The sequence below is a fragment of the Condylura cristata genome, unplaced genomic scaffold (genome assembly GCF_000260355.1).
Source record: "Condylura cristata isolate star-nosed mole 26May11 unplaced genomic scaffold, ConCri1.0 scaffold00010, whole genome shotgun sequence".
Lineage (NCBI taxonomy): Eukaryota > Metazoa > Chordata > Mammalia > Eulipotyphla > Talpidae > Condylura > Condylura cristata.
In genome coordinates, this window is record NW_004567111.1 from 3,977,213 (window position 1) to 3,993,062 (window position 15,850).

The window sequence follows — 15,850 nt, forward strand, 5'->3', positions numbered from 1 at the left end:
GGTCACCTCCGGGGCAGGCGGGAATTGAACTCATGAGGAAGCGGCTTTAGATTCTCAGTGCTATGCTTTAACCCGCTGCGCCACCAGGGAGGGCCAACAAAGCCTATTTTTTATGCAAGTTTCCATCCCTCCAGTGCTCAGGCTGGGTCCTGGGAGGCAGCACGGGGTGCATCTCTGGACTGCAGAACCCACAATGAAGAGACCTGGGTATACATTGGGCTGGAGGGGGTGGCTTGGGCCAGCCCCTCAGGGACTGAAACAAGGATCCTGGGGGGGGGCGGTCAGGTTGCATGGGGGCCTGCTCTGAAGGAAGTAAAATGTTCTAAGGAACTCACTGAAAGGTAAAGTAAATGTTCACAGGCCTTCAGTTTTATTTAGCATATTCCTTGGGTTTCTGACTCACCCTTTTCTTACTGCACTCCGTGGAAATGATCCTGATGTAGTTTGCTTTTATTATTGGGTTAGATGATGATTTATAGCTTTGGGTAAATTATTCACAGCACTATTTTCTGTTGCTGTGAATGCCAAAATCTAATTAGATCTACTACCAAAAAAAAAAAAGTTGCTTTTTACCCTGTAAAAACATTTGACTTCCCATGGCTAATAGAGGAGGAACATTTAAGGACCTATTAGCACCAGGATTTGTGTGTAAACAGAGTGTATGTGATTTACAGACACTAACATATTTGCTACATAAAAATATAAGACAAAGTATGCAATTTTCAGTTGAAATTTTAAAATTTTCAGTTTAAATTTAAAAATTTTTAGTTTAAATGATGGAGACGTCAACTGTACCCATCATTCTAATGGTTACCTGATTTCCTCTTGTCAGCCTGTACACAGCAGACAATTTGTACAGAGATGGAGTCACAGCCCACTTCTAGGCAAATGACTTTGCATTTAAATCGTATTTTTTCACTGTGTCCAGTAACCACTTCTTTTCACTTCTTTCAGTTCTGACTGTTGAGGCCACTCTATTATGGAACATCTTTTGTTTTCTTGATATACGAGCACTTTAGCTTTCATCATTATTTCTATGTTAGCTAATATCAGATAGTTAGTACAGAATTTCACACAAGAGCTGTCCTCAGAACCGTTTTAGTAAGTTGCACAGGCACGGTACTTAGAAAATGAAAAAAAAAAAAAAAAAGAAAAATAGGAGAAAGAGAATTAAGACAGACTGTCATTTTTCTCATGCTGAGTGGGTATTCTGAACGCGTAAATTTTTTTTTTTGGAAAAGAATAAAGACATGTAGCAATTTTATGAGTTGAAAAAAAAATTACCCAAATAGCTGAAATATAGGTGTGGGACTTGGGGTATTTGTTATCTTTCAGCTGTAAGAGCTGAAGTCGTGGGTGTTTGGATATCTCACTTCTCACAGCAAAACCCTAGGTCTAAGGTGCTGTATTTCACTGTCAGCCACCAAACCCGGCCCCATCTGTTGAAAAAAGAGAGAATGATGCTAGCTTGTTTCATGCATGTGTCATTTCTCTGCCCCATGCCTGCAGGCATTCTCTTCCCCAGGTCCAGGCTCCATTGAGCTGCAGGGGATGCAGTTCTGACCTCCTTCATGTTTTCAGCCTCCAGGGGCTGACTTTGTGAGGTCCAAGCCTGCCACCATTGTGTTGTGACTTATTTGTATCCTTAGCTTCACCCACGCCCCCCATGCAGAGGATACATCATCATCTTTGCTATTTCCTTGGTGTTTGCTTTTGCTTAATACTACTTTTTGTTTGTTGTCTGTTTTCTAATATCAATCACCCTTAATCCAGGCTGTCTCTGTGGGATTGTTTTTCCCCCTAAACTCTCCAGACTTTAGTTACCTAGATAATCTGAAGCAAATCTGATACCTTCGCTTCCCAAAGGCGAGGCACTCCTTTGGAACAATGATCGAGAACCAGCCTCCCAGAATTACCAGCTGCCCCAGCTTGTATGGGTATTTTTAGGGTACAGTGTGGCTTTGACCTTGGAAACGCCATCAGATTCAATTAAATACTAACAAAACTTAACTTCTTTCTCACTTTGGAGTTCACAAGCAAGCAGGAAGGTCTAATAGTGAGTCTCACACTCTGGGGTGCATTCCCATGGGCTCCCCTCTTGGGAAAGACACCCCACTTTACAAGCTTTCACTTCAGAGGATGGGTTTCCATTACGGCCACCCATTCTGGGTTCTGTCCGTCTGACATTTGGGTAAGATGTTCTGTATCCCTTTTGTGATCATTTCCTGTCAGTGCACTTTCCAGCACAGGTGAGACTGGGTGGGAGGTGAAGGCTTTCGTCTTCCTGGGCACCATGGAGCTACCGAGTGCAGACACACCTTTGCTGAGTGCATGTAATTGAGATGGTTGTTTTCCCCTGGAATTATTTCACTGTGTTTTGCTTTGCTCTTGCCATGATTTTGGGGTTGTATAATTTTGCTTTTGGGGGAAAAGTTTTTCATTTTCTGTTGTTTTAATGATCTAATGAGTGACTTTAAGCTATGAATGACATGGTGCACAGTGTTGACGTTGTTACGTGAGGGTCAAGTGAGGTTCTTCTGGCTCTGTGACTGTGCATGAAGAGAAAGTAGTAAGTGGAGCCCTTGAAAGAGAGGGCAACCAGTTCATGTGAAGCAGCAAGATGGGTTTGTGCCATTTGCATATATGTATACAATATCATTTGCATGTTTAAATGTTAGTCATTATTTCAAGAGACATTAGAGGTTTTACCAAAGACTGTATATTCATTATAAAATTAGCAAGCTGTCTTCTAAAAAATTTTTCAGCCGTAAATATTGAATAGTAAATATTTCAGTAGCCGTCAAAATGCCACTATACTTGGCATTTTGGTATGATCTTGCACGTATTTTTCCCTTTGTATAGTAGTTTTCAGTAGGCATGCTCATATTATATATATGTATGCTACTACACAAACTTTATAATTCCCAAGACTTATTTTAAAATTAGAAGTCTGGAACTTTCAATGGCCTGGTCAAAAATTGGCCTCCTTAAGACTTGACTGCGATGGCCACCATGGTTTTCATGATTTTGTTCCAGTTTTCATTCTTACCAGCTATATGAGAAGTTACTAGATGAATTATACTCAGCAGTTCTTATTCAAGAAGTATGTTTCTCGGCTCCATTTAACCAGACCCTGGAGTTACACTGGAGAGCAACACCTTCTGTCATACATTTCATCATACATTTTCTTCATGACACTTACAGTCTAATTGGGTGACAGACAGCATAAAATTACACACAAAAAATGTACCATTAACACCGTGAATTATAAAGCAGAATGCTAGCAACTGTTTAACCTCAGTTGTGGGTATGTGGGCATAAGTTGTATTGTTTCTTGTCCTTCATGAATTAAAAATACTTCAATATGGTGCCCTCCCTGGTGGTGCAGCTGGTTAAAGCACAGTACTAAGAAGCTAAAGCCACTTCAACATGAGTTCCATCCCGGCCTGGAGATCACCCACACTGTGTGGCAGACTTCGTCTGACCCGACCGCTGCTCCCCCTCAGCTGTGTATTTTAAGCTAATCTGCCTGTTCTGCTCCCCACTCTGTCTCTGGTGAAGCCTCTCACTGCCCCTGCACCTCTGGCCTGTACCCCAGTTCTGTATACATACATAAATACATCTTTTAAAAAATATTTCAATATGAAATCATTTTGATATTGATAAAAGAAGTTATACCTATGAAGAACGTTGCCATAGAACCACTGGAAGGAGGAGCATGGCCTTTGTAGGGTATCCGGAAAGCACCCCAGTGAAAATGCTGATGGGCAGAAGTAGGGGAGGAGGAAAAGAGTTGACAATACAAAAATGCGGTGGATGCACGGATGTGAAATCATGTTAAGGGGGCAGGTGAAAGGAATATTTCTAATAGTCCACGATGACGCAGATTGAGCGACATACCGGGAATGAGGTGGGAGCGCAAGAGAACACACCCAGGCAGCCGTGCTGGCCCCACCGCCCGGGCTGGAGAAGTAACTCACTGGCAGGAAGAGCGGCCGCCTGTCTCCTGACCACAGGGACTCAACAGGCAAACTGAGGAGGGGAGACTGGCTAGGACAGCCAGGGACTGAGCGGCTACAGGCAGGCGCCATAGGAAAGGGGAAGCGATCGAGGGAGATTGTGAAGAGAGCCTCCATGGGAAATGGGCAACCCAGGGAATGCAGTGAACATACAACAACCAGCTTGCGCGCGGCTCAGGACTGGCGCTGTGCGGAAGTCCCGGAGGCAGCCGGGAGACCGGCTTGGGCTGGGCTTGGTGGAGATGGGGCGGTTGAAGTGAGAATGGTACTGGAAGAAGTCAAAGCTTTTTACAGCACATTTGCCACTGTGGTGAGGATTTCATGGGGAGAGATTTATTGGAAATATGGCCAGTGACAAAGTAGAGTGGGTTTTAGAAGAGATCAAGACGTTCCAGCCGTTCTAGCCTTCACACTGTCTCTTACGATGACATAATCAGTTCAAAGTATGAGGTGTTTGGGTTAATCTTTGAAATGCGTTTTTCTTAAAAAGCCAGAAGGATTTGCATTTAATTTTTGGTTTTGAGTCTGTTTGAGTTCAATTGTTCAAGTTATAAAGGACTGTACTTAGTAATTAAGTGGGTAGGATCCTGTTCATACTTAAGCTTTACACTTAATAGTTATGTGCTTTTTGTCCCATTATTTAATTGCTCTGTGTCTTCAATTCCTTATCTTCAAAATGGGCTTCCTGTCAAGCAAGAATGTCATGAGGATTCAGCAGTTTCATCCTCCAGTGTAAGAATAGAGCCCGGCACCTCAGAAGATGCCATTATGATATCTAAAAGCAAAATTACGAAATAATGCAAAACTAGATTAACAAGTCAATTTGGATTTGCTTCCTTGGCTTTAAATGGGAGCTCAAAAAACACATTTTCACATTTTGCACAGCTCCCTTCTCAGAAATGGGCTTTTCGAGCTTAATATCCTCCAGGTTAGTGAATGTTTCAAGATTTCTTTCTTTTTAAGGGCCAAGTAATATTCCACTATACATCTTCCATTCTTTTTCTGTGATATGTTGACAGACACTTGAGCTGTTCTGTTTGTGGCTGTTGTGAATAATGCTGCAGCACACATGAATATGCAGGCAGAGATTCTGGTTTATCTTCTTTGTGTATACACCTAGATGTGGGATTGCTGGGTCAAATGACAGTTCAGTTTTTAACCTCCAAACTCTGCTCCATAATGGCTGTGCTGTCTGACGTTCCCATTAAGAATGTGCAGACTGCCCTGTTTCCCTCATCCTGGCCAACACTTTCCGCTTGTCTTGGTGAAAGCAGAAGAGAAGGGTTCTCTCATCTAAGTGTAAGGTGGCTGTGGGCCGCCTGTCTTCTTGCTGCCTTACCTGACCTACTTACTTCAAGTCCAGAGATGCAGTGGGGAAAATTTAGAATTATTAAAATAAGTTATGTCAGGATATAAAGGTTTTCACAAAGATTGTCAATCTCTCTTTGAAATTCTCTGTACGTTAGTGGTGATTGAAAATTCCTCTCTTCCTTTTTACTTTCATTCTCTTCTGTGCTACTTATTTTCAGTGAAGAGCAGAAAGGTGATGCAGCAGAGCTAGGGAAAGTTCTCAGTGTTAGGGGATTGTTAGCCCCCCCAAACCTTATCAGATGATGAGTAGGCTGAAATGCAATAGTAATTATCTGTAACTGTGGCACAGATTAGGTTGCTATGATTTTGACAGTTACATACTACAAAACAAGGGATGGACATAACGTAAGCTCAAATAATCACCTAGATGTTTCATTCTAAAGTCCTAGCCTTCTAAAAGCATCCACAGTGTAATATCTTTAGTCACACAGTACTAGTTGATGTTGTGATGCTGTGGATGGGCATGCATTGTTTTCCAGCATCTTCTTTAATCGTCTATCTTTGAAGGACATCTGTGTATAATGGAGTCATTTTTCAAATTAGTATATATTTATATCATATGCACATAGAAAAGCTAGGGATTTTCTATTTTGAACAGTTTGTTTTCAATATGCGTATATTTTTGGTCACCTGTGCGTTGGCCACAGTTTTTCTAGCTATTGCAAGATGCTGGCTTCACCAGTCTGGGGTGCCCACTGTTTGTACAGTGTGGTACATCTGCATATTGCATTCGGCAACTGCAGAGAGTCGCCTGTTGCCATGGTGAGGATTAGGATGTCCCACCTCAAATCTATGCATGAAATGGAGGTGGCCTTTTAAAAGCCACATGCAAATATTTATTTTCAAAGGTACAGCTAAAGCTGTGTGTTACCAGAGTGACGATCTTCTCACTGAATCATTTGATGGGGAGTTCATCATCCTTTGGCTCCCCTTTTTGTTTGCATACTCTTCCATAGCCCCTGCACCCCTGTTAGCCAAGAATCAAAACCCATATGTTACCGTTTTATTTTATTTTTTAAAAATCTCTTTGCGTATGCATATAAGAACTGGGCTACAGGATAGAAGTGCGGGGGGTTGAGAGGACTCACCAGAGACAGAGTGGGAAGCAGAACTGGTAGATGGACTGAAATCCATTGCTCAGGGGAGCAATGGGGACACGGGAGAGGTCTGCTGTAACACGTGGGGCCCCTCCCTGAGCGGGGATTGAACTCGTGCTGCTGTAGCTGCAGATAGCCTCATAATTTTAATCTGTTTTTTGATTGTATAAATTAACAAGACCGTTTGCTTGCCTGGCTGGCTTTGTCTGCATTGTGGACTCAGCGCTGCTCCGGGGTGGGCTGGCTGGCCTGCTGCACCCTGAGTTCAGTCCATTTTCTCCTCTCCCTGGGGGTCATGAAAACAGCACAGATAGTTCTAGGCCAGTTTGGGGGGGGGGTCTTGAAAAGTGAAGAAGACATTTGCTTCCTCTGGGCTTTCACTAGAGGGTGTCTCAAAAAATTCATATGATTTTTTTAATACATTTTTTTTCTTATGTGAGGATTACTTGTCATAGTAAGTAAAAAGAAAATTATATTTGAAAGTTAATAAATTTTCTTAAAGCCAGTTTGCAAAGCTCTTGTCCTGTCATCCTGAGTGATGCCAAACCATTAAGCTAATTTCTTTGGGACTTAACCAATAATTAAATGAGTAGATGGATTAGTGTAATTATTTAAATACAGACATTCATTTTGAAAACTCACCGATGTTCTGTAACTGTCAAAGGCAGCTAACAACTGCATTTTCTGCACGTTCCATGGTTAATGGAATCCAGGTTTGCTAAAATGCAGGGGGGTCTGGGAGATGCAAAAAATAAGGACTTAAAAAATACTGAAGTATGTCCTTTGTGTCAAAGGAAAAAAATGAAACAAAAAATGAAAGAGAAATTCTACTGTGACGTTGTGAGGCTTATGATAACTGTGTTTGCCTTTCAGATCCCCAGCTCAAGGGTATAGTGACCAGGTTATATTGCAGGCAAGGCTACTACTTGCAAATGCACCCCGATGGAGCTCTCGACGGGACCAAGGATGACAGCACGAATTCTAGTAAGTGACCCCCAGCGCCAGTTAACACAGCTGCTGGAGGACTCCTGCTGCTGACACAGCTTTTACAGCACACTTGCGAATACTTGGTTCTGCTGGTACACTTTAACATGTCATATGCTAGCGTGCCGTTTACAATTTTACTTGAACCACATGGATGCAGATATTAATAGCACAACTAAAGAATCTGTCATTGCAGATAATTACAGTTTCTTTTCTTTCCAAACAGTTGTCATATCCAGGCAATTATTGTTCATTTTTAATCTCATTACCACAAAGTCAACTAAATGCACCAGTGCACCCCAATGAACACTCGTTACATGTTTTCTTTGGATACACACACACACATGATATAGGCCTGTAGCTTCTTAGTGATAATTGTGAAGAGTCAAGGGCCAGACACATTAGTTGTTTCAATAATAGAAACAAATATTATCAACTTCTTCTTTACATTCAGCAAGAAAAGATAATTCCTTTCTTCATAGGGAGAAAGGCTGTGTGCCTTTGTTATATTCAAAATGTTTAACTACTTTATAGAAATTAAAACACCACCCATCTCTCACTGTATTGCCATTTATCTTCATTTTATTATTTCGTTGGCTTTGTATTTTCATTCTGGTGCCCCTCCTTACTCAATTGTCTGTATTCCCTTCCCATTCTCCATACTCTGGGATCTGGTTCCTTTTATTTAGCATACCACTTCTTAAGAAACACTTTTTACAACTGCATTTTCTAGAGGAGAGAAAAACTGAGCTCATTAGGAATATTGAATTACATTGCTAGGGGGATAGAAGTGGGTATGAATCTTTCCACCCACATATCACTCCTTCACATGTAGAGCGTCATTTTATGGAAAGAGGGGAACTCTGAGTACAGGTAACCCAAGTAGAAGCATTTTCTGGCATCTTAAAATCAAAATGCTAGTAGTCAATTCTTAATAACATTAATAACATTGATTCTGAGGGCTTCTAACAATATAAAATATATTTCTGTGTTCATTATTGTCATGTGAAATGTCATTATTATTCCAGCCATTTTATTTATATTTTAGAATTTGGACATTTCCTCATTTAAAAACTTTCCTTTCTCTTTCCTTTTGCTTTGATCATCAGCATGTTCTTCCTTTTTCAAGTTCTATTTTTCCCCTGTATACCTATTTTATTGTCCTTTCGTAATTTTGAACTTTTCATGATCACATGTGTTTATTGTTTGTTTTTGTTTTATGTCCTCTATTGACTTAGGAAAAAAGAAATTCAAACATAGGGGAGAAAAAGGAGTTACTTTCCTTCGTAAGTTCAGTGCCCAACATTCCTTACTTGTGGTTTTGACAGTCGAGCCTTTTAGAATGACCAACTCTTGACCACCTTTCTCCTAAAAAGAAAATGTCAGTTTCTTCTGGCTCAAGTAAACACTTCTAGATCTGTTTGTATCCTTTTGCTAATCATAAGTCCTTACTCACTCTTTAAGAAAGGCATTCCCTGTGAGTAATGTCTTACAATTGTAGAGCCTTGACCACTAGGGATTCCTAAGTCCTGTGTCCACTGTCCTCTGTTGGCCCTTGGTGAGAGCCAGGTGGGACAGAGTACAGGTTTTCTGACTCTGTTCACTGTCAGAGCTACGACTGTGATTTATCAGCCAAGAGTCCACAGCGATCCATTGTGACAAAAGTTTTCAAGAGAGCGATTAAAGTACAATGGCCAAAACATGCTTACTTGACTACTTGGAAAAATAATTTCCCTCGAAGAAAGGTTTAGTGAATTAAAAATAAATCATCTTGCTTCAGAATTGAACGAACAGTATAGTATTTACTCAGTTGCGAACATGCAGAGGTAGACAGCAGCTCACGCACACATCACTGTACCTGGTTCTCTGAATAGCATCCGTGACGAAGCTGGAAAGCGAGTAACTGCCTGCTCGGGGCGTCTCTCGTCCTCCTCTGTGCCAGCAGGAGCGAGACTCTGGTCACCCTTCAGTCCCTTCTGATCCACCCAAATGCTGGTGATGAAAGTTCTGGAACAGAGCAGGAGCAGGAACCCCTTATAGAAATCAATCAGACCCAAATCACTCTCCAGGCGCTTAAATGCCTGTGTAGCGGTTTGACCCCCGATCTCTTCTGCTTTCCAGTTGCTCTGAATTTTAAGTAACCTTCAGCCCACTAAATTTGATGTCATTACAACATTGGCAAAGACAGAGGCACAGTAAGATAGAGTCAGATAAAAGTTCTCTCCTCAAAAAGCTATAAAAGTTGTACAACTAGAAACATCTAATAAAACCTGGCAGGATAATAACAGTTTTATAAATTCCATGGGGACTGTTAATCAACTCTATACTTTTGTATACTGTTGCCTTCTTAAGTGAAAAACGGTATTTTTGTAGGATACATTTGAAGATATTTTCTTTTCTCTTGCTCGGTACAGTAGGTTTACGACTCCTACGAATATCATTAGCTCTGAAAGTGTTCTTTCGAGTAAGGACACACTTGAGAAATGCGGAAAGACAGGTCCTAATTACAACACCTTTCGGTTTGAGAGTGTGATGAAAGAATTCACAAATATGTCTCAATGTTTTCTTATAATTCCCTGGCACATAGCAAGGATGAATCATCCATCATAGGAGAAATAACCTCAAAGTTACCCTGAGGCCACCCCGGAAGTGACCAGCCGATAACACTGAGGTTTCACTCTGCAGACCTCCACACTTTGGTCAACTCTTAACCCGCATGAAATACGACATTATTTAGAGTTATGTAAAATGAGGGCCCCCTTGCTAAGCTGCTTTTGTGAATGTTTCTAGGAGAGTTGAGAGGAGGGAGAAGTGGCAGCAGGCAGAGAACCTGAATCCGGCAGGGCCGCCAGCCTGAGTTCTAGACACTTTCAGAGCAGAATGGCGAGACCGGGGCTGAGGGCGGAGACGGCCCTCCTGAGCGGATCCCCGGTCCCACCAACCCCCCACTCATTACCAACGCCACAGGCCTTTAAAGTTCTTGCCGCGAGGGCCCTCCATGGTGGTGCAGGGGGTTCAAGCGCAGCACCATGAAGCTGTCTGCAGCCAACTGCAGCGTGAGTTCCATCCCCGTCAGGGAGCTGACCCACAGGGTACCCCAGATGCCTCCTGTTTCCCCGCTGCTCCCCTCAGCAGTGTCCTTCAGTGGATCTGCCCTTTCTGCTCCTCTGCTTCTGGTGACTCCTCTCACCTCCCCCATACACATACCTCTGGCCTGTACCCCAGTTCTTGTATGCATAAACGAATAAATCTTTAAAAACAAAAAGTTCTTCACCGAGGTATGAGCACAGGGCTACTCCATGACCCCCAGAGCTTCCCTTCCCTTCTTTCTGCTGGCTCCCGCGCCCTTTCTGTCACAGCACCAGTACCCCAAGACTGGCCATGAAAGCTACTGTAAGTGGAATAGGACCATAGGGCCGCAGGGGGTCTCCACATGCAGCACTATCAGGGCCTCTCATACACAGTCCCTCTCACCTTCGAAATTCCCAGTTTGGTGACCATCTTCACTATCATGGATCATGTGAACCCTGCTCATTGCCTGAAGATTCCATCACCCTGCCAGCCTGGGGGCGGGGGCGGTGGGGCTCACCTTGGCTGTTCTTTTGGTTCATGCCCTCCACCCACTGCCAGAGATGCTGGCTGAGTGGGTCTGGGAGCATGAGTGTCATCACTGTCCTGACCCCAGGCCTAGTGACAGTGCTCTGGAATTAAGCAAATTCCAAAAAGAGTGAAAAAATTGTAATGTGTCTTAGTTAATGTGACTTTAATTGTCACCTTAGAACCATCACAATTTTCACAATTTGCTCCCACATGGATTCACTTTATGTTATTCCATAAATGATAACAATTTGTATTTATAATAGGTCCAAAACAAAATTCTGGGGGGAGGAAAACAGGTTGTTCGTTTGTGTGCATGCGGTCATTTTAGACTACCTTTTATAAATTTTGTTTTTCTGCTGCATTACTTTGGGGAGTGCACCTGCTTGCTACAATAATGCCATCTGGCCGTATCATACAGGGCACCTAAGATACCGTGAGGGGCATAGAAAGGGCAGGATAATTAGGTTGGGTAAGTTGGGCTAGACTGGCAGGCAAGTCTGCTTCCCACAGGAACTTCTGTGCATACATCAGAATTGCCCTGTGTCCGCAACCTTTCCAAGTCCGAGAGGTGGGACCCTGGAGCTGATCTCCAGGATCCTGAAGACGGCCCGGGCTTGGCCTCCTCCCGCGAAGAAGGGACATTGAGAGTTCAGTGACCCTGGTACCTCTTGCCACCCAACACCTGTGTTTGTGTTTAATATTAAATCATGGCTAATATTAAATAATAACAACAAGAAAACCGAAGCCTCATTTCTCCATGAAGATAACATAAGCCCTAGCATCCCGCAGGAGGTAGCCCAATGTCAGTGAGAGCTCAAATCCACCACTCACAATTGCCCCCAAGTACCCTAGGGGGTTCTCTAGGGGGCTGCCCCCGCCTGTCGCTTCTGTGTAGCATGGGCCTCTTGGGGTCTTGGGATTGTCACATGGCATACCCTGAGAGAGAGAATGTTATTTTCCCCCTACGATTCAGTGACAACATGTGTCTGGGAATTAGGTAGAACACAATTGACGAAGTCCACCTTAATTATGAGTAGGCCTGCCCACATTTTAAAAATGAACGATAATTGATACACTAAACATCATTTTACGTATATATTTCAGCACATATGATGCCTGTGCTAAGCTGGCCCCATTGTTTAGAAATAGAACTTGAATTAAGAACTTGACTAGCAGTTGGTAAGCTTATTGTGGATGATAATGTCTATCTTGTGTTTATGATCAGACATCCCAAATCATCGAGCAGTTTTCACTAAGAACGAGGCTACAGCACCCACTGTAACACTGAATGAAAATGCATTAAAGGATGTTAAGAATTGTTTCAAAAATGTATAAACTTGCTCTCTGTATCAGGCCAAAGTAAACTTACAGACTCTTTTTCTGTTAGTAAGGTAAGAAACAAAACATGGAAACATGAGTGAAGTCTTAGGTGGGAAAATCGAGCACCGTTCCCTTTTATTTCAGCCTCCCTGCAAAGTTTGATGAAATATTAATAAAGAAAACTGTCTCGTATTTGCATGCCACGCGGTGGCATTCGTGCCTTCTAAATTTAGCACAGTGGCAGGTGTACGTCTTTCCCCGGCTCTTCCAGCACACCCCCTTGGCCTTGCGAGAGTGATTTAGCTCGGGAATTACCTCTTTACTTTCTGGCCCGCGTCACACGGCCATGATGAAGCAGACTTTCTGCCTCAAAGGCCAGAACATAGAACCACCGGGATTTCTTCAGTCCTACTCTTTGAGAAGCTTCACAGCTGATCTCTCTTGGCATCAAATGATGTCAGAGTCTGTGATGTTGGAGCCCTAGCTCCAGGTGTGAGTGTTTATCTACCACGTCCCGCAGAACACTACAGACAGACCACTAAAGTCTGCAAACCAGAGCTCAAATGCCAACCCCTAGCAGAAACTTGTGAAGGAAAAAGAGAAATGCAAGCGGACGTGTTGGGATTTCTCAGGAGGTTGTCACAGAGACGCGTGTAGTTTAAGCGAAGGCGAGGAGACGCAGTGAGGGCAGGCTGCCTCCTTCTGGCGCTGGGTGACCGCGGTGTTTGTCTTTCAGCACTGTTCAACCTCATCCCTGTGGGCCTCCGTGTGGTTGCCATCCAGGGCGTGAAGACAGGCCTGTACATCGCCATGAATGGAGAAGGTTACCTCTACCCATCAGTAAGTACCGTGCCAAGGCCGGTGGCCACCCACTCAGTGTTCGCAACCTAGCAGTAGCCACAGAGCCAAAAATAAGTCTGATGTCTACACAGTCTGCCATTTGGCTTTGGGTTTCGGTCTTCACTAGAGTGTGGAAGGGACTGCGATTCATCATTCGGGGATGTTTGTTAATATCAGGATTGCTGGCGGAACGCTGCTTTTATATCTCAAAGTCGTACATTCGCTTCATTTTTAAAAATGCCCCAGTTCATAGAAAATCAAGCAATTTTCAAAGAATTGATGCTAATATAATCATTTCTGTTTTTATTCAGAAATACACTTGTTTTCGAGAGTTTCTTGTAAAACATATTTTTAAATGAAACAACGTGGATTCAAACAATGAGAAAAGTTAAAAAAAAGCTTAGTTCTTTTAAAAATAAGAATTCCAATTTTGAAAATATTTGGCTGGGAGAATACATTCAACTTTAAAATGTATATTGCTGCAAGTCTAAGTAAGTCTCTGTTTTGTGTTCATGTGTGGTGGAAGTGGAGCTTTTCCAGTCACATAGCTTCCTCTGGGGTCGTTACCACTTACGAATATTCACATGCAGATGGGCTATGCAAATGTATTCTAATGCAGCTGGAGTTCATTTCTGCCACAGGCCTAGCAATGGGGACTTGGGTGAAAGTCTTTCTTTCCACGCTCCCTTAAGCAAAAATGAATAGATTGAATCTATCGCCTCCAAAAAACAATGCCTCTATTTGGGACTGCATGTCATCTTCATATAAATTCTTTAAAACTTAATTAGCATCAATTAAAAAATACATCAAAACATATGCCCATTACACACACATGCACAAATGTGCAGCTTCAAAAGAACCCTTCCCTGGAGACTCCCATGAAGTGGGATGTGTTTTCTTTGACAAATCTGGGAAATCCTGTCCAAGAAATAAAGTGGGGGCTGGGGACCCCCGTGCAGTGAACAAAAACCAGGCCCCTGTGATTCGAGACCTCCACTCAGTCCCCTGTAGGGTGGCCCAGCCTGCAGACCTGGGTCCACGCTACGCAGAGCGTGTTCTCTCGGGCCATGTGGCTGTAGCGTTCGGTAAGATCAAGCTGGCGTTCCCCAACCCCTGTAGGAAAAATGGATGCAGAGAAACTTTTCTGGAGATGCTGTATTTCAAATACAAGTTCGTTTTATTGACCTGACATGTTAGTTAGTTAGTTTTGTTTCTTTTCACCCCAAGTAATCTTTGAGATACTTAGAAATTACCAGAAGCAGTAGCTGCCACGGCCTCTGGTTCTCAGACTGTGCTTAATCTTACCTCACTGTTGTGCTCTGGGTATGTGTTGATATAGGGGGAATGTAAATGTTTATTTTATCCGTTTTTGCTTCTGAGTTTTGTGTGATGAGGTGGCAAAAGGATGCCTGTGTTTTTTTTAAGGTCATCTTGAGTACATGTAGGCCTAAAACCTAGGGCTAGTGTTGCTTGTTACCATCTGAGCTGTTGGCCGGGGTGAGGGTAAGAAGGATGTTGGTCCCGTTCTGTCGTTCTGTCCTGGCATCTGATTTCTGCCGCCCCCTGGGAATCAGGTATCAGGGATCTGGCGATAGGCAAACACCTGCTCTTAAGACTCCTCTGGGGACAGCGTCAGGCTCAGTGTTGACCTGCTGTGTCCTGGCAGTTCTGGGCTCTGCCCCTGACCCTTGTTGACTTTATGCTTTGACTTGCACACATACGTTTCCCCTCTTTGACTCTTTGCTCTGACCCCAAGTTTTGATCAGAGGCACACTGCTCATCTGGCCCCTACCTAACAGATCCTGTCTGCCCAGGCCAGGCCCTGATAATCCCTGGTCACTGTGTAGGACAAGGACTTCAGGGAAAGTCCAGTGCATTAGTTCTCACTAATGCCACATAGTTAAATTACTCTGCTTATTTCTACTCAACAAAATGTGAGCTTCAAATATGTCAGTATGAAGAATGACTTTTCCCACATTTAATCATTTAGTGCATGGCTACTGAGAACCTATTAAAATAATAATATAGGGTAGCAGCATGCATAACGATTATCATATTATGTGACAAAGGTTCTACTTATGAAGTAGTGGTGCTAATAGTAGTAGTAGTCATCTAGTATTAATGGCATGCAGCTCAGTTTATGATCGCCAGGTGCCCCGGGGCAGATGAGTGGATTAAGAAGATATAGTCTAGATACACAGTGGAATACTACTCAGCTATTAAAAAAGATGAGGCTTATCATCTGTGACAACATGGATGGAACTGGAGGGGATTATGCTAAGTGAGTAATCAGAAGGAGAATAAGAATCCCACCTGTTTCTACTATACGTGCAATATAGAGAAACAAAACAAAAGATCAGATAAAACCAAACCGATAATCTCTAGAACCCTGACTGGACAGTTGAGACTATCAGGGAGAAGGAGGAGGGTGGAGAGCAGGCCCAGTGGTGGACTGTGGGTGCCTGGCGGTGGGTGTGGTGCGGTAACACACACCAATGGGATGTGGTCCTGTCTCTCTGAATCATATACTGTGTCATAAACCAAGGTCACCTCAATAATAATAATAAAAATGGTTTTATTTATATAACACTGTTCCATCAGTCTTAGTTCACTCAACCC

At 43.0% G+C, this 15,850-nt stretch overlaps 1 protein-coding gene across 4 annotated transcripts in view; it reads left to right on the forward strand.

Annotated features, from left to right (window-relative positions):
• Positions 1 to 15,850, forward strand: part of FGF14 (fibroblast growth factor 14) — a 468,310-nt gene that overhangs the window by 359,988 nt on the left and 92,472 nt on the right. For all 4 annotated transcript variants that reach the window (XM_004680048.2, XM_012723296.1, XM_012723297.1 and 1 more), the window contains 2 exons: positions 7,361 to 7,471; positions 13,128 to 13,231. In XM_004680048.2, coding sequence (XP_004680105.2) covers positions 7,361 to 7,471; positions 13,128 to 13,231 — 215 coding nt within the window. The remainder of the gene's footprint in view (positions 1 to 7,360; positions 7,472 to 13,127; positions 13,232 to 15,850) is intronic.